Raw genomic sequence first — 21,035 nt, 5'->3', positions numbered from 1 at the left:
ACTAGGAACACCTCACCGAGTATGCCAGCAATGCTTATAAACTTTATAAAACACATTATTATATTTTCTTATAAAGCATATATTTTAACTGAACTCAGCCTTGCCATTCACAAAAATAGAAAAGTTCCCATTTCAAGCTGTCTCATGTACACTTTTCAAATCTAACATATTGTAATCACAAAACAGAAAATAAAATTATTTTTTCTACCTTTTGTTATCTGATCAATATTCAAATCTTGTTGGTCCCAGGCTCTTGTTGTCTTGCTTGCCAGGGTCTCCTTTCTCCGTGCTAACCATCCGTCTGCCATCTCTGTTCTCCCCTTCCGTTTCCCTTCCCTCTCCCGGAGATCTGGCATCTTTCCTTTTTTTTGTCTCCATCCACAGATTCACCTTTTCTCAACTCCCCACCACCCCAGGATCCACCATCTCTCCCTTTCTGTTCCCAACTATCCTCCTATCCAGTATCTCTATCCCCCCTCCACACCATCCCCTGTTTCCAAGTTCTCTCCCTTTCTGTTCCTTCCCTCCCTAAATCCCATTATGCACCATCTCTCTCCCACTCCTCTGTTTTTAGACCCATTATTTCTAACCCCCAAAGTCTGGCATATGCACGTATCTTTGAACCCCCCCTTCCCTCTCTCCCTCTGTGTACTTTTACACCAGGATCCCCCTCCCCCGAAGGTCTGTCCCCCCTCAGAAGGGCTACACCCCACCCCTGAAGACCTGCACCCCCCGAAGGACTTTACCTCCCACCCGAAGGTCTGTCCCCCTCTGAACGCCTAAACCCCACCCCTGAAGGCCTGCACCCTCCCCGAAGGATTGTACCCCCCACCCGAAGGTCTGTCCCCCCCTGAAGGCCTGCACCCATCCCGAAGGCCTGCACCCACCCCGAATGCCTGCACCCACCCCGAAGGCCTGCACCCCCGAAGGCCTGTCCCCCCCCCTTGAAGGCCTGACCCCCCCTTGAAGGCCTGCCTGCTTGTCCCCCCTTGAAGGCCTATCCCCCCTTAAAGGTCTGCCTGTCCCACCCCCTTGTAGGCCTGTCCCCCCTTAAAGGTCTGCCTGTCCCACCCCCTTGTAGGCCTGTCCCCCCCTTGAAGGCCTGACCCCCCCTTGAAGGCCTGCCTGCTTGTCCCCCCTTGAAGGCCTGTCCCCCCTTGAAGGTTGGCACCCCCCCAAAGGCCTGCACCCCCTTGAAGGCCTGTCCCACCCCCTTGTAGGCCTGTCCCCCCCTTGAAGGCCTGCCTGCTTGTCCCCCCTTGAAGGCCTGTCCCCCCCCTTGAAGGCCTGCACCCCCCCTTGAAGGTTGGCACCCCCCCAAAGGCCTGCCCCCCCTTGAAGGCCTGTCCCCCCCCCTTGTAGGCCTGTCCCCCCCTTGAAGGCCTGCCTGCCTGTCCCCCCCTTGAAGGCCTGCACCCCCTTGAAGGCCTGCACCCCCTTGAAGGTCTGCACCCCCCCCCGAAGACCTGCACCCCCCCTTGAAGGCCTGCCTGCCTGCCTGTCACCCCCCTCCCCCTTGAAAGTCTGCCTGCCCGCCCGCCCGCCCCACCCTGAAGGCCTGATGCCCCGACCCACCCCGAAGGACCATTCGCCCCCCTGGCCTCCCCGCACTACCTATGAAGCAGCCGCAGCAGGATCGCGACGTCAGCTATCTTTGCGCTGCTTAGGAGCTGCTTCCTGCGCCGGGCTACCTTAAGCTACTGCCCCCCCCCCACGCCCGAAGGACCGCTCGCCCCACTGACCTTCCAGCACACCTATGAAGCAGCCCGCAGCAGGATCGCGCCGTCAGCAATCCCTCAGCTGCTTGGGCGCTGCTTCCTGCGCCGCGGTCCCGCCCCCTCCTCTGACGTCAGAGGAGGGACGGGACCGCGGCGCAGGAAGCAGCGCCCAAGCAGCTGAGGGATTGCTGACGGCGCGATCCTGCTGCGGGCTGCTTCATAGGTGTGCTGGAAGGTCAGTGGGGCGAGCGGTCCTTCGGGCGTGGGGGGGGACTGAGCGGCAAGGCCGGGAACACCCCCTCAGGGCTGGTACCCGGGGCGGCCCGCCCCCCCCGCCCCCCCCCCTAGGTACGCCACTGGGGGGAGGCATACAGTTTCTGGAAGGGGCATAGAAGGAGAGAAGATGCCATATAGGGGAAGAGAGACGGCAGACAGTGGATGGAAGGAAGAGAGTTACAAGAAGATGAGGAAAGTAGAAACCACAGAAGACAAAGGTAGAAAAAAAATTTCTATTTATTTATTGCTTTAGGAGACGTGTCACTGTTTCTGTGGTGTTGCATTGTATGCAGAGTCCAGCTTCTTGCTGGTTCAATTTAACCTTTGTCTTTTCATTTCTATTTTATCCCCCATTTTACAAAACTGTGGAGCGTTTTTTAGCGCTAGCCGTGGTGGTTGCAGCTCTGATGCTCAGAATTCTATGAGCATCAGAGCTGTTACCACCGTGGCTAAAATCCACACTACAGTTTTGCAAAAGGGGGAGGGGTTAGTTTGTGATGACATATTCCATACTAGGCGAAGGTGTTTTCTGTGTTCTGTGTGTTCGAAAGACATGGTTTTCTGTTAGGATTGATCTGTACTAGTCTGGCTTGTTTAGTTTTACAATGGGTGTATTGTAGAGAGCTGCACGGGAACGGGGATGACGGGAATCCCGTGGGACCCGCGGGGATCCCGCGGGTTCCCCCTTTGGGTCACGGGGATCCCGTGGGGACGCCCCCTAGGGTCGCGGGGATCCCGTGGGGACGCCTCCGAGGGTCGCGGGGTTCCTGCGGGGTTGGATCGCAGCGGGGTTGGTCGAGCCGCGAGGGTAGTCTCCTTCTCCTTACCTGCCCTGTCGCAGCACACATCCGAACGGAAATCTTCCCGATGTCAGCGCTGACGTCGGAGGGAGGGCTTAAGCAAAGCCCTCCCTTCCTCCGACGTCAGCGCTGACATCAGGAAGACTTCCGGTCGGCTGTGTGCGGCAGGGCAGGTAGGAAGAAGGCAATGGCGTACGAAAGAGTGGGGAGGGGGCGGACCGCCCCGGAGAATGTGCACAGCCGGTCAGATCCCCCGATCGACCGACAACAGGCCCAGCCGACAAATCTCCCTGCCCTGTAGCCGCGAATCTAAATTACCTCTTACAGCAGCTTCACTACTCCAGCTGCTGTAAGAAGGTAATTTAGATTCGCGGCTACAGGACAGGGAGATTTGTCCGACCGGGCCTGTTCTGTTGTCGGTCGGGTGCAAAAGCGCCACAAAGGTGGAGGCAGGGAGGGAGGAAAGGTGGAATGGAGAAGAAAAGACGCTTAAGGGGGGAGAAGGCCGCTGAAAGCACTGGGGAAGACAAAGGGGTGGAAAAGAACGCTGAAAGGACATGGGGTAAACGGGAGAAAGGGGGGGGGGAAGGACCCTGAAAGCACTGGGGAAGACAAAGGGGTGGAGAATGCCACTGAAAGGACATGGGGAAGGCAGAGAGGGGAGAAGGATGCTGCCTGACAGGACATGGGAAAGATGGTGGGGGAGAAGGACACTGAAAGGAAATGGGGAAGAGGGAATGGGAAGAAGACGCTGGCAGGGAAGAAGACAGAGGTGCCAGACTATGGGGGGAGCGGAGGGAAAAAGATGGGTGCCAGACCAATTTGGGAGGGGGGAGAAAGGGAGAGGCACAGTAACAGAGCAAATGGAAGACACAGAGAGAAGAGAGGCAGTGGATGGAAGGAATTGAATGAGAACATGAAGAAAGCAGAAACCAGGCAATAAAGGTAGGAAAAAAATTATTATTTTTTTTTTTTTTGCTTAAGGATAAAGTAGTATATTAGTTGTGTTGATAAAAATTTATAAACATTAGAGGCTCTGGTAGAAACCCGTTTACAAAGTATGTATTCTTCCCAATTAATATTTCCAAATTAATAAAGTCTTTTTGCTTATTTTTAAATGGGTTTCTACCAGAGCCTTTAATTCAGTAGCATAATTAAATGAAATAACTATTTCTGTAGTTTATAGGGACAGGCGGGGACGTAGGGGATTCCTCGCGGGGACGGGTGGGGACGGAGGGGATTCCTCGCGGGGACGGGTGGGGACGGAGGGATTCCTCACGGGGACGGGTGGGGACGAGTGGGAGTCCTCACGGGGATGGGTGGGGACGGGTGGGACTTTGGCGGGGACGGGTGGGGACGGGTGGGATTTCTGTCCCCGCGCAACTCTCTAGTGTATTGCTGTTGTACTTCTCACTGTAGTATGTAAGATGCTGCCTTTTCCTAGGTACTCATGTGTGACATGTTGCTTGTTACTAAAAATCATGTTTTTCATACAGATGGAGGGGGGGTCATAAAATGATGGGCCCCGGGTGTCACATATGCTAGGTACGCCACTGCATCAATATCAAGGGTTCCCAAGCTGAAACAATCTCTCCCCTCATCCTTAAACAATACTTCACTATCTTTGGACCATTCATCCTTGCACTAATTAACGAAAGTTTTCAGCAAAGTATCATGCCCATAGCCTGGAATGAATCCATTATTTACCCCATTATCAAAGATCATATAACATCAGTCCTGAGGTCAAATCAAATTACAGACCAATTGCAAATATCCCCTTCCTAGCGAAGCTGACTGAGAAGGTGGTTTTCAATCAAATATTTGAGTTCATAGAAAAAAACAATATTTTACATCCAAATCAAACAGGTTTCAGGCAGCATCATTCTACGGAAAACTCCTTAATTGGCATGTCCACCTCCATACTCTACTACTTGACCCATCACAAATCTGTTCTTCTAATATCCATTGACCTCTCAGCAGCTTTCGACACAATCGATCATAATCTTCTTTTAGAAAGACTACAGACCATTGGTATCACAGATCAGGTTCTTTCCTGGTTTAGATCCTATTTCACTAATCGATCCTCGATTATGTCCTTTAACAATAGTATTTTGGCGTGATTCTCAGCTACATACGGCATTCCTCAAGGGTCTATCCTCTCTCCCCTGTTATTTAATATTTTTCTTGCACCATTGATGACTCTATGCCAATCCATTGGCTTTAACGTTTTTGCTTACGCAGATGATATTCAACTGCTACACCCGCTAGACTCCAATAATCTCCTTGAAATAACAGCAATCAATAAGAAACTTGAAATGATTCACCAATAGCTCGAGACAAATAGACTAGCTCTTAATGTTAACAAATCAAATGTTATGCTCTTCCCCTGCAAAGAAGGTCATAAGCTCCTGTTTCCAATTTCTATTAAAGGTTCCATCCTGCAGTCGATCAGTAGTATTAAGATCCTTGGGGTTATTTTTGATTGCAAACTTACCTATCATGAACATATTAGTAGTATTGTTAGATCTACCTTCTTTAGACTACGTCAAATACATTCAGTTTCTAAATTCTTATACCCCAAGTCACTTAATTCACTAATTCATTCCCTGGTGATTTCAAAAATTGACTATTGCAAAGTGCTATTTAAAGGAATTGCCCAAAAAGAAATCTGACTTTTACAGATCGTTCAAAATGCTTCAATTAAACTCATAAGGAAAGCTAAAAAATTTCACCATGTAACACCTCTACTTAAGGAAGCGCATTGGCTTCCAGTTGCACACGCATAACATATAAATTAAGTCTATTGACTTTCAAATCTCTTCTCTATAAAACTCCCGCCTTTAACTGCAGAGAAGGAACCAAGATGGTGTTGGAGTGAGTCGAGCTATCAAGTGGCTCCTGCTCCGTTTGGCAATTTTCTCAACCTTTTTTCCTCAGAGATTTACCTGATATGCCTAAGTGCAGGGGTAAGCAGAGGAGTGTGCTTCCTGCCTCCTCTTCCACTTCACTGACTCAGCAAGCAGCTATAACATCGTATGCTGTCCCAGTTGGAGTGGGCACATCCGTTGACCGAGGAGGGCAGACCTCGGTCTTGGAAGGCGATGTTTCGTTTAGCCCATTCGTGCCTGGAGTTCCCCCGCGTCCCAGGTTGATGTCGGGGACGCCCTCAGACGCACAGGAAGCGCCGGAACTGATGTCTCCGGCGACGCTGCAGGTCTCACCCCTGACCCCGGATGGAAACCACAGCTTGCTGACTTCCTTACAGTCAGCATTGGAAACCAGAGGACCTGAAAGTCAGCGGGAAGCGGGGAAGGTGGAGATGGATCCCATGGAGGAGTCCCCCGGAATAGCTACCCCTGCTCCCCTGATAAAACCAGCGGTGATTGACATGGAGGCATTATGGAGCACTATGGAGACTTTACACAAGGTATGCTCCCAGATTGTTCTTTCTACACAAAATTCTAATAGTAAATTTAAAACTTTTGAAGAGAAACTCCAGCAACAATCTCTTAGAATGGACAAATTGGAGAAATCAGTGGCAGATGAGAAGATTATTACTAATCTACAACTTAAGGATAAAGCTTTACTTGCTAGGAAAATTGAAAATTTGGAAAACGCTAATAGGAATTTGAACTTGAGATTTTTAAACTTTCCTGTTTCCAAATTTCAATCTCCTAGGGAATTATTTCAGTCTTTTCTAAATACAGTTTTGAAATTTCTTGAAAATAATATGCCACCATTACAAAAGAGATATTACCTAAATTTACCAAAGGAGGATAAAGTCAAAGGGAACGCAGTACCAGGAGAATTGGATCTCACTGGTATGTTGAAGATATCTCAAGAAGAAATAATGACTAGAGCTACTTTATTGGTAACTTTTGTTTTTCTTCAAGATAAAGAAGCAATCCTTCGTCTATTCTATAGGACTGACAAGGTGGAATTTCATGGATTCAAAATTTCTATATTTCCTGATGTATCTAAGTGGACACAAGCCAGACGTAAGAAGTTTTTGGCTTGTCGTCAGTCTGTTTTGAGTCTAGGGGCAACTTTTCAATTACGTTCCCCTGTAAATGCTGCATTACCTACCAGAGTAATAGATATATTTTTTATGAACCCGATCAATTGCAATTTTTTCTTGAAGATAAAGTAACCACAAGAATTCCAGACACCTCCATGGAATCAGCCAAGCAGGCCACTAGTTAAATAACTCCAACTGTACTCTGTTATTTGATTAATTTAGTTTTTTTTTAATTTCTTATATCCAACTACCCTTGGAAGTGATTGATTCCTTCTCCCTTCAAATTGTGGACTTTAGCCATAGTCAATATGTGTTTATTATATTATTATATAATTAGTACTTGTTTTTCCTATTGGATTGTTATATTTCCTTTCAAGGATTGATTTGTAAATTGTAAAAGCATAAATAAAATTTTTTTTTTTTAAAACTCCCGCCTTTATTCATAGACTATTGATTCCCTATACATCAACAAGATTACTCAGGTCTACTGACCAACATCTTTTAATAGTTCCCTCACTTAAAACCATAAATACATGGCGGCAATTTATTTTCTCCGTCACAGCACCCCAAACATGGAATTTTCTCCCATTTCATGTACAGGAAGAACATAATTTAGATAGATTTAAGAGCAAGTTAAAATGCTTTCTTTTTAAAGATGCATTTGACAACGAGTAAATTAGGTTAGGTATACCAACTAGAAAATCAGATTAGGTGCATCAACTGAACCTTAGTTCCTAATTTCTTTGAAGCTCACTGTTTTCCCCCTTCCTATTGTTTTTTCCCTTACTCGTCTTACTTACTATCATTAACTTGTATTTCTTTCCCTATTTTTTTCCTTTTGTACCATATGTTTTGACAAGTCAGTCGTACTTATCTGGTTTGTTTCCCCTTGATAATTGTAATTCATTATTTTACTCCTTTGTACATCGCTTAGAATTTTGAATAAGCGATTAATCAAATCCATAATAATCTTGAAACTTGAAACTTCAGTTCCTTGGATAGCTTAATTCTTTGGACAATCATTTGAAATTCATTATGACTTTTCATCATGACAAAATATCAAAGGGTAAAGTGGATGGGACAGAATTCATCTGTTCGCCTTCCCCTCCCTAAAACTATGTCATCTCAAAAGGTTCCTTGACAAAACCTTCTCCTTCCAGGCGGCCAAACTAAACTCATGGCTTGCCCAAATTGTACTTGACGCCCCCACCTACCTGGACTTCAGAAAAAAACTAAAAACTCACTTATTCCACGGACAGAACCCCTAACACTCCCACTCGCTTCTTCTACTCCATTCAATACACATGAACCTCCACCTTCCCCTCCTACTGTACCCTCCAAACCAATTAACTTCACTGACCGGTATTTTTTCCCTGAAAATAAAAATAAATAAAAAAATGTTACCCTCCTATTGTACACTCTTGTATATTCCTATTGTACACTATTGTATATTCTGACAACTTCATTGACCTGTACACTCCAAACATTGTTAATTCCTGTCAACTTCAATGACATGTACATTCCAAAAATTGTTAATTCCAATGTTATCCTCGTTTGTAATCTTATTAATTGTTGTGAATCGCCTAGAACTCTCTGGGTATGGCGGTATACAAAATAAAGTTATTATTATTATTATTATTATTATTAATATACCGCTTTTCTGTATAGTTACAATCAAAGCAGTTTACATATTTTAGACAGGTACTGTACTTATTTTGTACCCGGGGCAATGAAGACATGTTAAGTGACTTGCCCAGAATCACAAAAAGCTGCTGTAGGAATTAAACTAACAATCTCAGGGTACTGAGGAAGCTGCTCTAACCACTAGGCCACTCCACATTTTTTTGACAGTTTGGTTTTCCAAGATAGAAGCACCATTGCTATGCTGGTATTTTGTAAACCTATGGACTGCAATACCTTATTGAGTTTTATAAGTCATCACCCATATGGATTAAAATGTTCACTGCCAATATTTAAGTTTACAACGTATATGCACCACCGATTTTGATTTTAAAACATCAAGCTCACATTTTATCTAATAAACTCATCAACCATTAAGATAATTAAACAGGCATTTAAAAAGGCCTGGTTTGCTCAGTGACCTTTATTGCTACTGGATAAATTTGCCTGTGTGCTGAGCTTTTCAAAGTTTGCAGCACAGGTAGCTCATATCATTTTTAAACATTGGGATATTGTCACGTCATCTAGCATTTCAAGAACATCCTTGCACAGCGTATAATCAAGGATGCAATTTACAGGGCCAGTTGGTTCATTCTGTTATCAAATCACCCACTGAAGATCCTTTTCAGTTTCAAGGCTGCCACCCTTTGCAGTTCATGTCAGTATTGCTGTCAAACAGAAGCTATTTCTGAATGGACACATCCTGGTACCTTAAAGAGTTAATGACTCAAGATTTCAATGATTGTACATTCACATATGTAGTATATGTGATTCAGTGCCCAAGCAATAAAAGCAATACATGTAAACTTAAATGTCCGTGGAATAAGTGAGTTTTTAGTTTTTTTCTGAAGTCCAGGTAGGTGGGGGCGTCAAGTACAATTTGGGCAAGCCATGAGTTTAGTTTGGCCACCTGGAAGGAGAAGGTTTTGTCAAGGAACCTTTTGAGATGACATAGTTTTAGGGAGGGAAAGGCGAACAGATGAATTCTGTCCCATCCACTTTACCCTTTGATATTACCAGAAAAATCAAAAGGATCTTCAGAATGAAAAGGATCTTCAGTGGGTGATTTGATAACAGAATGAACCAACTGGCCCTGTAAATTGCATCCTTGATTATACGCTGTGCAAGGATGTTCTTGAAATGCTAGATGACGTGACAATATCCCAATGTTTTAGGGACATAGTTTTAGGGAGGGGAAGGCGAACAGATGAATTCTGTCCCATCCACTTTACCCTTTGATATTACCAGAAAAATCAAAATGCTTAATGGAGCATAAGAGCCATTTAAATACCAATATCTTAACTGCATCTTTATTAATACATTATATTCAACAACATTATACATTTGAGCAACTTGAGTAGTATGTTATTAATCAATGTCATTAATCAGGTTCTACCTTTAATCTGGGGAGGAGACAGAGGTTTGTGTTTGGCTCATAAAGAACAATATTGGATATTTAAATTACAATCAGTCCATCCTCAGGGTTTCAATGAACTCATTGAGTGGAACTTTGTTGACAGTGGGTAGGGGTTTAATTCTATTGAACATAGTTTTTCTTAATCTTTTTAACATGTTACTTACATCTTACATTTTCATAATTTCATTTGTTATCGCATAACAGCATTTAGATATGTTGTCCCCTGGTTGTCAGTTAAAAAGGTTTCAATAAAGTTGTATTATTCATTATGACATCATTTCTAGGACAGACATTTCCTGCTAGGAGCCCAGACATGATCACACCATTTTTATGCTTGAAACGCTGGAGAGATGAATTCTGATTTGTGAGGAAATTTCAATGACTCACCCAAGTCTCTGAGGCAGTTGTTTAAGATAAAACCTGCTTGAAAATTGTTCTTAGACTTTACATTCCACCGGAACGTGCAGCCCAGATGGGGATTACTGCGTCGCATTCTTGCCCAAAATGCAATCAGGCTCATGCATCTTTGAGTCACATGTTTTGGGCCTGCCCCGCAATCCAACAGGTTTGGAGACATCTTGGCCTATATACCACATCGCTTTGGGGAAGGCGATGGCTTCCACAACCGAGGGCGTTATTTGGATTTTATAATATAGCCTCGCCCAAACCCAGGGGAATGTCAGCATTTATCTCCATAGCCCTTTTGATGGGAAAAAAAGCCATCCTCACCAACTGGCTCTCCCGTGATCCCCCGTCATATGCACAATGGAGATCCCTAATGATAGTGCACGCAACACTGGAGAGACGCATGGTGGGAGACTTGACTCTTGGCCCGGGTCGAAAATTTTGTCAGGTGTGGGAGCACTTCTGGCAGGACCTTACACCGCGTGCTCACAGTAGACTTTTGAATCTTTAAGATTTTATTCCCACTCTCAGCTGTTGGACTGGCCATGGATTCTTGGGGAGGGGAGGGGAGGGGAGGGGGGGATGGGAGGGGAACTGATTATATTGTTGAAAATGTTATTTCCTGAATGGTACTACTGTTTGTATTTGCTTCTTACTGCTGGAATAATAAAAATCGTTTAAACATAAGATAAAACCTGCAAAGTTGGATGTCAGGGGAGTGGTCTGACTCCCGGGCTTTGGCGAAAGCAAAGATAAGTGCACAATAGTATTATATTTAAAGAAAAACGAGATATACAAATATATATATTTTTTGATAAATGTATTTAAGCATATTTAAAACTCTTTATACGAAAGATTGGATATATGTGGAATAGCCAATGATGAAGGTTACCATGTAATTCTTCCCGCGGTTGGAAAAGTAACAGCGGTGGAGTGGTAGGCCTGAGGCTTTCTCATCTATGGATGTATAAGTTCTTTAAAAGCTAATAATATCTAGTCCTATATGATTTACATAAAATTTGATGAAACATTATACTCCAAACCTGCTGAGTTGGGTGTCAGGGGAGTGCTATATTTTTTTTACTATTTTAGCAGTGGCATTCTGGGCTATCTGTAAACTGCAGGAGCAATATTTAGCAGGAATATGCAGGAACATTTCCCTCTGTCTTTTCATATCATGTCTAACCTGAAACTCAGGAATAAACCCCAAATGACAGATTTCTTTTCAGTGTTGTTAATTAGAACCTTTTTCCCCCCCAGCCTATACCTATTTATTTATTTATTATAAAAATGTGGAGGGGCATAATCGAAAGGGACGTCTAAGTCCGTTTTCGTCTAAGTCACAAGTCGTCCAAAGTAAAAAACAGTCTAGGACACATTTTCGAAAAATACGTCCAAAATTTTTTTTGTTTCTAAAATCGTCTAAGTATATGTTCTACCGATCTGATCATCCAAGTTACTACATCGTCCATCTTTATACCACATTTTCGTCCAACTTTTCGTCCAGGTCAAAAACGCCTAGAACAAGCCCTGTTGGACGAGGGAGGGGTCTGCAAAGTGATGGACTGAACACCCAGACATGCCATCTAAATAGTGGGGTATTTTACAGGGCACTGCTGTGAACTTCACAAAAAGGGTACCATGTCTTTTCCTCACTACAGCTCCCTTATAGGTCATGGTGAGCCCTCCCAAACCACCTCCAGAATGCCCTAGAGCCACTTATCTACCACCCCAATAGCCCTTATGTCTGCAGGAGTCACTTATATGCCAGTAAAAAAGGGTTTTGGGGGTGTATAGGGGAGTGCACATATTTAAGTATCAATGCAGTGATTACAGGGGCTTATGGGCATGGGTCCTCCTCTCCATGAGTCCCTAACCCACCCTCAAGACGGCTTAAGCTGCCTCTGTGCTGGATGACTAGGCTTTCCTATGCCAGGCGGCCAGGTGATGATGGTCTGGAGGCTGAATTTTAAAGGTGTGATTAATATTTTTATGGGGAGGGGGGTCGGTGATCACTGGGGTAGTGTGTGGGGGTCTGTTTTATGTGTTTGTAGTGCTGATCTGGTGACTTTAGGTGGGTTTTTGTGACTTAGACCAGTGTTTTTCAACCTTTTTACACCCGGCAGAAATAAAATAATTATTTTGTGGACTGGCAAACTACTAGGACTAAAATTTAAAAACCCCATTTCCGCCCCATCTCCGCGAGCTCGGTCACCTCAGTAACTATAGAAAAATAGACAAATATGGTGCAAAATATAGACAGCAGATATAAATTCTCAAAACTGACACGTTTTGAACACTAAATTGAAAATAAAATCATTTTTCCTACCTTTGCTGTCTGGTGATTTCATGAGTCTCTGGTTGCATTTCCTTCTGTCTGTATATCCTTTCTTTCATTTCTTTCTTTCTGCACTCAGGCCCAAGAATTGTCCCTTTCTATTCCCTCCCTCTTTCCTTCCTATGTACTTAGTGCCCCGGGTGCCTCTTTCTCATGTCCTTAGTGCCCCTTCCTGTCTTTAGTGCCCCCAGTGCTTCCTTTCCATGTCTTTAGTGCCCCCAGTGCCTCCTTCCCAAGTCCTTAGTGCCCCTTCCTATGTCTTTAGTGTCCCCAGTGCCTCCTTCCCATGTCTTTAGTGCCCCCAGTGCCTCCTTCCCATGTCCTTAGTGCCCCCAGTGCCTCATTCCCATGTCCTTAGTGCCCCAAGTGCTTCCTTCCCATGTCCTTAGTGCCCCCAGTGCCTCATTCTCATGTCCTTTGTGCCCCCAGTGCTTCCTTCCCATGTCTTTAGTGCCCCCAGTGCCTCCTTCCCATGTCCTTAGTGCCCCTTCCTATGTCTTTAGTGCCCCCAGTGCCTCCTTCCTATGTCTTTAGTGCCCCCAGTGCCTCCTTCCTATGTCCTTAGTGCCCCTTCCTGTCTTCAGTGCCCCCAGTGCATCCTTCCCATGTCTTTAGTGCCCCCAGTGCCTCCTTCCTATGTCCCTCTCACTGCCTTCCAGACTTTGTCCCACCCCCACCCCGAAGCCAGCCTGACTGCCTGTCTACCTCCTTGGCCAAAGCCAGCCTGCTTGCCTTCCTACCTCCTTCCCTCCCTGCTGCGCAAAAAAAAAAAAAAAAAAAGCCTCCCTCCTTCCTTTCCTCGGGTCAGCTGCTATCTTACCACCCTGCTGCTGCTACTGCTAAAGCCGACACGAAGTCTTCTTTACGACGTCAATTCTGACGTCGAAAAGGACGTTCTGGGCCAGCCAGGCAACGATTGGCTGGCCCAAAACGTCCTCTCCGCCGTCAGAATTGACGTTGGAAAGAAGACTTCCTGTCGGCTTTAACAGCAGCAGCAGGGCAGTAAGATAGCAGCGGACTGGGTGAAAGGAAGAAGGGAGGCTGCTTTTTTTTTGCGCTACAGGTAGGGACAGGAAATGAATGCCTATCCTGTTGTCTCCGAGCACAGCTTCGGGACGCTGTCCCTGAAAACGGGACATTTCGGCGTCCCGAAGCTGTGTGTGGGGACAAAAGAACAGGAGGTCTGAAAACGGGACCTATGATCACCTTAATCTTGCCGGCCCTGTGCAGACCGGCAGAAATTTCCTGTGGACTGGCACCGGTCCGTGGATCGGCGATTGGAGAACAGTGACTGAATGGAAGTGGAGGGGGGAGCAGATGCTGGAAGCAAGTGGGGAAGAGTGTTGGACTCATGGAGAGAAGTGGAGCTGTTGGATGGGGAGGGCATAAAGGAGGGAAAGAGAAATGTCACACTCAGAGGGAGGGGAGAGGGCAGAGAGTGAAAAGTTAGACTGAGGGAGGGACAGAGAGATATTGGTTGGGGGAGAGAATGAGGACCTGATGAGAGGAAGCATGCAGGAGGCAAAGAGAAATAAATTGTTGGCCTGGTGGAGGGAAAGGAGGGAGAAATGTTGAACTGGGAGGGGGGCCAGAAAGGAGGAATAGAGGGGAGATATTGGACTTCAGGGGGTAGAAAGGAGGAAGGGAGACAGAAATGTTACACTGGGTGGGGAGATGACTCAAGAAAAAGAGAGATGCTAGACCAGGGAATGGTAGGGAAGGAGGGGAGAGAGAGATGCCAGACTGCGGGAAGGAGAGGGGAGAGATGCCAGTCTGTGGAAAGGGAGAAGGAAGCAGAGAGCTGTTGGACCACTGGGAGGAGGGAGGGAAAGAGAGAGGTGTCAAACTACTAGGGGGAAGGGAGGGAAGGAGAAAGATGTCAGACCATGGGAGAGGAGAGAGATAGGAAGGGAAGACAGAAAAGTAGATTTTGAGAAGAAAACAGAAAAATGGGAAAAAGTTGAATGTTAAAAGTTAATGCCAAAGATGGATGCAGGGCAGAAAGTGAAGGAGAGAAAAATAGTCAATGGATAAGAAGGCCCTGGAAACACAGTTAAGAGCACAGTTAGAAGGAAGTGCAACCAGAGCCTGGGATAAGATGATTAGAAAAATAAAATCACCAGACAACAAGGGTAGGGGGAAATGATTTTATTTTTAATTTAGTGATTGAAATCTGTCAGTTTTGAGAATTTATATCCGCTGTGTATACTGTGTGCATATGAAAAATTAATAGAAGAGAAGATGGGATATTCACATGGGATCCCTAAGGGAGTGAAACCAGGGGGCGGGTATTTGGAATGGGCAGACTTGGTGGGCTATAGCCCTTTTCTGCCGTCTTTTTCTATGTTTCTAAATTGCATTACAGTTAGTAATGGGGCAGGGTCTGGGGCGGAGCTTGGGCAGTTGGTGACCCTCGGTTGAAATTTGTTAGACTTAGGGTAGGTATCTCAAAGTCCCTCCTTGAGGGCCGCAATCCAGTTGGGTTTTCAGGATTTCCCCAATGAATATGCATTGAGAACAGTGCATGCACATAGATCTCATGCATATTCATTGGGAAAATCCTGACAATCCGACTGGATTGCAGCCCTCAAGGAGGGACTTTGAAACCCCTGACTTAGGGGGTACTTGGCTTGAAGAAGTTGAGAAACACTGGTCTAGTCCATGCTTTTTTCAATGGGACTCAGAAGACTGGTATGGAGAGGTCTGGTGGTCAGTGCAAAGGTGGTCAGTGCAGAGGGAGCTAGGTTTGATTTCCACTGCAGCTCCTTGTGACTCTGGCAAGTTACTTAACCCTCCATTGACCCAAGTACAAAATAAGAACCTGTATATAATATGTAAACTGCTTTGATTGTACCCACAGAAAGGTAGTATATTAAGTCCCTCTGTGGTAAGGGACCAAAATAATGTACTGTTCTAGCTCTAATTGCCTGGATGGTATTTATCGAATAGAATATTTGTTTAGCTTAAGTTTATTGCTAAATGCAATTTCTATATTTAATTAAAACAGCTCTATTGAATCAGAAAACAAATTTCTGCTTACCATGGCATTAGACGACCAATTCTTGTCCATTTGCTTTTGTTAATAAAATAACCAACAATTGGATCTGTAATTCCACCCCACACTTTTCCAATAGACAATACCAAAGAGGTTTGAAGTGGAGTAATCTGTTAAAAAAACAAAACAAAACCCAACAACTTTCTATGTCCAAGAAAACATACACAAATGCAGGAGTAGCAATACTAATAATAAAATAAAAATAAAAATTCAGAAGGCAGAAACATAATACTGCATATAATCACATAAAGGAAAGAAATAATACGGGGAAATGCATGCACTCTTAACATATGAATCATGATTTCTTTTATTATTTAAGAAGTATTTAGATTTGGGGGGGAGCCCCTTGATTTTAGCAGGATACCTTAATCAGGTTTTAATCCTTGCTTAGACAGAAATGCCAATGAAAAATAATGTGGAGAGATATTTTCAATATGGCATCTAAATCTGATTTTGAACATTTTGGGGAAAATGTCCAAATAATCCAGTAGAAAAAATGGCCATTGCCTAGATACGTTTGTCCTTAGTATGTCTATATTCTTGAAATATTTTTGATTTAAAAAAAAAAAAAGTCCAAATAAAAAACTCACAAAAACCAGCCATTGGGATGTAGGAGGGGCCAGCATTCTTAGCAGACCGGCCATATAGATATCCCAGCAGAGCAGTAGGGCACCCTTGGAAGAACTGCAGTGAACTTCACATAAAAGATCCCAGGTACACATTTCATCATAACCTTCTTACATTGTATGATGAGTCCTCCAAAACTCACCCAAAGCCTACTATACCCAACTGTATACCACTCCAATGGTCCTTATGCCTGCAGGTGTCACCTATTGGTACAGTAAGTTTTGGGTGAGTTTGGAGGGCTCATACTTTCTACCATAAGTATACTAGTTAGAGTGGGATATGGGCCTGGGTCCCCTGGGGCCCTAAAATTTTAATGAAGTAATCTCAAAAAGATCAGTCAACTTTATGATAAAAGGATGATTGCAAAATGAGAAAAATAAGGCAGATTTTAACTTAAAAAAAATATCAAAGGCATCATATAATGTATTTTTTATTTACCTGAGCAACATCTAACAAATAGATCTGCAGGAAGAATGCAGAAGCACTTCCTGCCACTTGATTTGGGGCTCCTCCAATAGCATAACATAATTTGCTCAAGATACTGAGTTTCTTTTCCTTCTTGATCTGCAAAAAAACCAAAATATTCATTCAAAATAAAATAAATTAAAAAAATATCCATTCAAAATAAAAAAATTCATATTCCTTTCTATATCAATGTATCGCTTGAAGTTTACATTACCCATTATTTATATTCTGCCTACACCAAATTTTAGTTCATAGTGGATTACATTACATAACATAAGAGAAGCAGCAAAAAGGTCTGTGATGTACATACAACAAAATTCATATTAATCTAATCAAAAAATATTAAATAAAACTAAATTAATAAGGTCCACTAATTTTGATATCTAATTAAAAAGTATATATTTCATAAATAAAATAGTCTTAATGAGCTTACAAAAAAAGAATCATAATGAGTACTGAGGACTATGTATACAGACAATACATTCCAGAGCTTTGCTGCGATATGAAAAAAAAAAAGAGTAGAAAATATTCTCTTGGATTTTAGACCCTTACAGTGGCGTAGCGAGAGTGAAAGGTACCCTCCCCCCTCTTCTCTGCTCCCCACTCCTTCCCTGCCATGCATGCACACCCCTTCCCTACCCTGTACCTCTTAACTTCCCTGGCATGAACAGCATCACCAACTTGCTGCCCACATCGGCATCAACTCTCCCTCTGATGTCACTTCCTAAGTGTGGGACCCGGAAGTGATGTCAAGAGGGAGAGCTGATGCGAGCAGCAGGTTGGGGGTTGCTGCTCACACCAGCCAAAATATAGAGAGATACAGTGGGGGAGAGGAGGGGGGAAGTGAAGGTGCGCATACGGCAGGGGAGGAGCAGGTGGGTGGAGAGGAGGAGGGGTGCTGGCGCCTCACTAAGATGGAGCTCGGGGCGGACCACTCCCAGCAACATTTGCATTTCTTATGCAAATTAGCTAGGCTCTCTTACTGCTCTAGTGCACAGGTTCCCTCTGGTGGAATGCCAGTGACAGGTAACTTCACCCTATTACATTGTTAGTAGCCGTTATAAGTTAGAGAAAACAGGAACTGTTTTAAGTTGCTATGCCTTTTATTGCCTATCAAAAGAGGAGTGAGAGTAGTTCTTGAGCTTTGGAGAACAAATGGTTCCCTTCTTCATATTCCACAATATCTTTCTTATCCAATAAAAGGGATCGTAACCTACAAAGACTCACTATTAGAACATACATAAGAACATAAGAAGCGTCAACTCCGGATCAGACCATCGGTCCATCAAGTCTGGCGATCCACACATGCGGAGGCCCAGCCAGGTGTACACCTGATGTAATTTTAGTCACCCATATCCCTCTATGCCTCTCGCAAGGAGATGTGCATCTAGTTTGCTTTTAAATCCTAGAATGGTGGATTCTGCAAAATAACCTCCTCCGGGAGAGCATTCCAGGTGTCCACCACTCACTGCGTGAAGCAGAACTTCCTGATATTAGTCCTGAACTTGTCCCCCCTTAGCTTCAGTCCATGTCCTCTTGTCCGCGTCACATTGAACATTGTAAATAATTTTTTTTCCTGCTCTATTTTGAAAGTCTCGATCATATCCCCTCACAGTCTCCTCTTCTCAAGGGAGAACAATCCCAGTCTCTTAAATCATTCCTCGTATTCCAAGTTCTCCATATCCTTTATTAGCTTCATTGCTTGTCTCTGCACCCTCTCCAGCATTTTTATATCCTTCTTTAGGTATGGAGACCAATGCTGGACGCAGTATTCCAAGTGTGGCCTGACCATCGCTCTATAAAGCGGCATTATTACTTTCTCCGATCTACTCGTGATTCCCTTCTTTATCATGTCTAGCATTCTATTTGTGTTCTTCGCTGCCGCTGCGCATTGTGCCGACGGCTTCAGGGTCCTATTAATTAATACACCCAAGTCCTTTTCCTGTTCGGTTTTTCCCAGAGTTGCACCTGACATACTATACTTGTGTTCCTTATTCTTCCTGCCTAAGTGCATCACTTTGCATTTTTCCACATTAAACTTCATCTGCCATTTATCTGCCCATTTGTCCAATCGTCTCAAGTCACTCTGGAGTTCCTCACTGTCCTTCTGCGATTTGATTGCCCGGCATAGCTTGGTGTCATCTGCAAACTTGATGATCTCACTGGATGTTCCATCCTCTAGGTCGTTGATGAAAATATTAAATAAGATGGGCCCAAGTACCGAGCCCTGGGGCACACTGCTAGTCACATTCTCCCAGTCTGAGAACTTCCCATTTATGTCCACTCTCTGCCTTCTGTTCTCCAGCCATTTGCCTATCCATCTTAGTATATCTCCTTCTAGTCCTTCCCTCACCTAAATTGTAAATGTAAACTAGTTTGACTCTATGATTGCTTTGTTATAAGAACATAAGAACATAAGCAGTGCCTCCGCCGGGTCAGACCATAGGTCCATCCTGCCCAGCAGTCCGCTCCTGCGGCGGCCCAAACAGGTCACGACCTGTCTGAATCACCAGAAGGGGCCCCCTTGCCACCTTGGTTTCCCATTGAGTCCTATCTTCCCATCGAAGTCCTAACCCTCCGGTCTTGCACATGCACTACCTGGTTGGGTTTCTATACTTATTACCTGGTTAGCTTTCTATACCTGTGTTACATCCCAGCACCTCTCTCAGTATCCCACGATCCCTTTATCCCTCAGGAATCCGTCCAATCCCTGTTTGAATCCCTGTACCGTACTCTGCCTGATCACTTCCTCCGGTAGCGCATTCCAGGTGTCCACGACCCTTTGGGTGAAAAAAAACTTCCTTGCATTTGTTTTGAACCTATCTCCCTTCAGTTTCTCCGAATGCCCCCTCGTACCTGTTGTCCCCTTCAGCCTGAAGAATCTGTCCCTATCCACCCTCTCTATGCCCCTCATGATCCTGAAGGTCTCTATCATATCTCCCCTGAGCTAGAGAATGACACGGTGAAAAAATTGGTCCCCGTCACCGCCCCGTCCCCGTCTCACCATCCCCGTCACCGCCCCGTCCCCGTCTCACCAACCCCGTCACCGCCCCGTCCCCGTCTCACCATCCTCTTCACCGCCCCGTCACCGCCACTGCCACCCCATTCACCGCCCCGTCACCGCCACTGCAATCCCATTCACTTTTCTTTATTTACGTATAAAGGAAACATTCTTTAAAACTTTAAAACTTAGTTAAATATTAGTTAATAACTATACAAAAACAAAACACGCAGAGAAAAAATTAATTAATAAAAATTCTCAAAACTGACACATTTTGATCACTAAATTTAAAATAGTTATTTTTCATACAGTTTTTCAATCACTAATCTTCCACCACCCCTGGGGCTAGCAATGCAAAAACAAACACGACATGTACTTTAAATGCTGCCGTGATTAGCATAGTGACCGCGGCTACGGCTGCAAGTCTCCCCTCCCCCCAGCGATCACGGCAGGAGGGCACCCAACCCCTCCTGTAGACCCCCCCAACGGCCCTCCCGACAATCGCAGCAGAAGGGTACCCAACCCCTCCTGCCGGTCCTCCCAATGGCCTCCCCTAAGATCGCCGGCAGGAGGGTACCCAACCCCTCCTGCTGGACCCCCCCCCAACGAACCCTCCCACCCCGGAACCCCCTTAGTCTCCTTTTTTCCAGAGAGAAGAGCCCCAGCCTATACAACCTCTCGGCGTATGGGCAGTGTTCCAGCCCTCTTACCAGTTTCGTTGCTCTCCTTTGGACTCTCTCAAGTACTGCCATGTCCTTCTTGAGGTACGGCGACCAATATTGAACGCAGTATTCCAGATGTGGACGCACCATCGCTCGATACAATGACATGATGACTTCCCGCGTCCTGGTTGTTATGCCCCTCTTTATGATGCCCAGCATCCTGTTGGCTTTTTTCGAGGCTGTTGCGCACTGCGCAGATGGCTTCAGTGATGCATCCACCAGCACACCCAAGTCTCTCTCTAGACTGCTGTCTCCCAGCAATGCCCTCCCCAATTTGTAGTTGAACAACGGGTTCTTTTTCCCTATATGCATGACCTTGCATTTTTCCACGTTAAAGCGCATTTGCCATTTGTTTGCCCAGTCTTCCAGCTTGTCCAGGTCCCTTTGCAGGTCCTCACACTCCTCCCTGGATCTAACTCTGCCGCACTAGTTTGGTATCGTCTGCAAATTTTATAACCTCGCACTTTGCCTCCTTTTCCAGGTCATTGATAAATATGTTGAAGAGTAACGGCC

At 44.9% G+C, this 21,035-nt stretch overlaps 1 protein-coding gene across 1 annotated transcript in view; it reads right to left on the bottom strand.

Moving 5' to 3' along the window:
* The window catches only part of MFSD2B (major facilitator superfamily domain containing 2B), a 138,213-nt gene that overhangs the window by 93,555 nt on the left and 23,623 nt on the right, over positions 1–21,035 (bottom strand). Inside the window, exons 2-3 of the mRNA XM_033937131.1 lie at positions 16,773–16,898; positions 15,693–15,817 (exon numbers count right to left, since the gene is read on the bottom strand). Of these exons, the coding sequence (XP_033793022.1) occupies positions 15,693–15,817; positions 16,773–16,898 (251 nt within the window). The remainder of the gene's footprint in view (positions 1–15,692; positions 15,818–16,772; positions 16,899–21,035) is intronic.

This window comes from Geotrypetes seraphini, chromosome 3 (genome assembly GCF_902459505.1).
Source record: "Geotrypetes seraphini chromosome 3, aGeoSer1.1, whole genome shotgun sequence".
Lineage (NCBI taxonomy): Eukaryota > Metazoa > Chordata > Amphibia > Gymnophiona > Dermophiidae > Geotrypetes > Geotrypetes seraphini.
The sequence above is the reverse complement of the archived record's forward strand: the minus strand, read 5'-3'. Positions and strand labels throughout refer to the sequence as shown.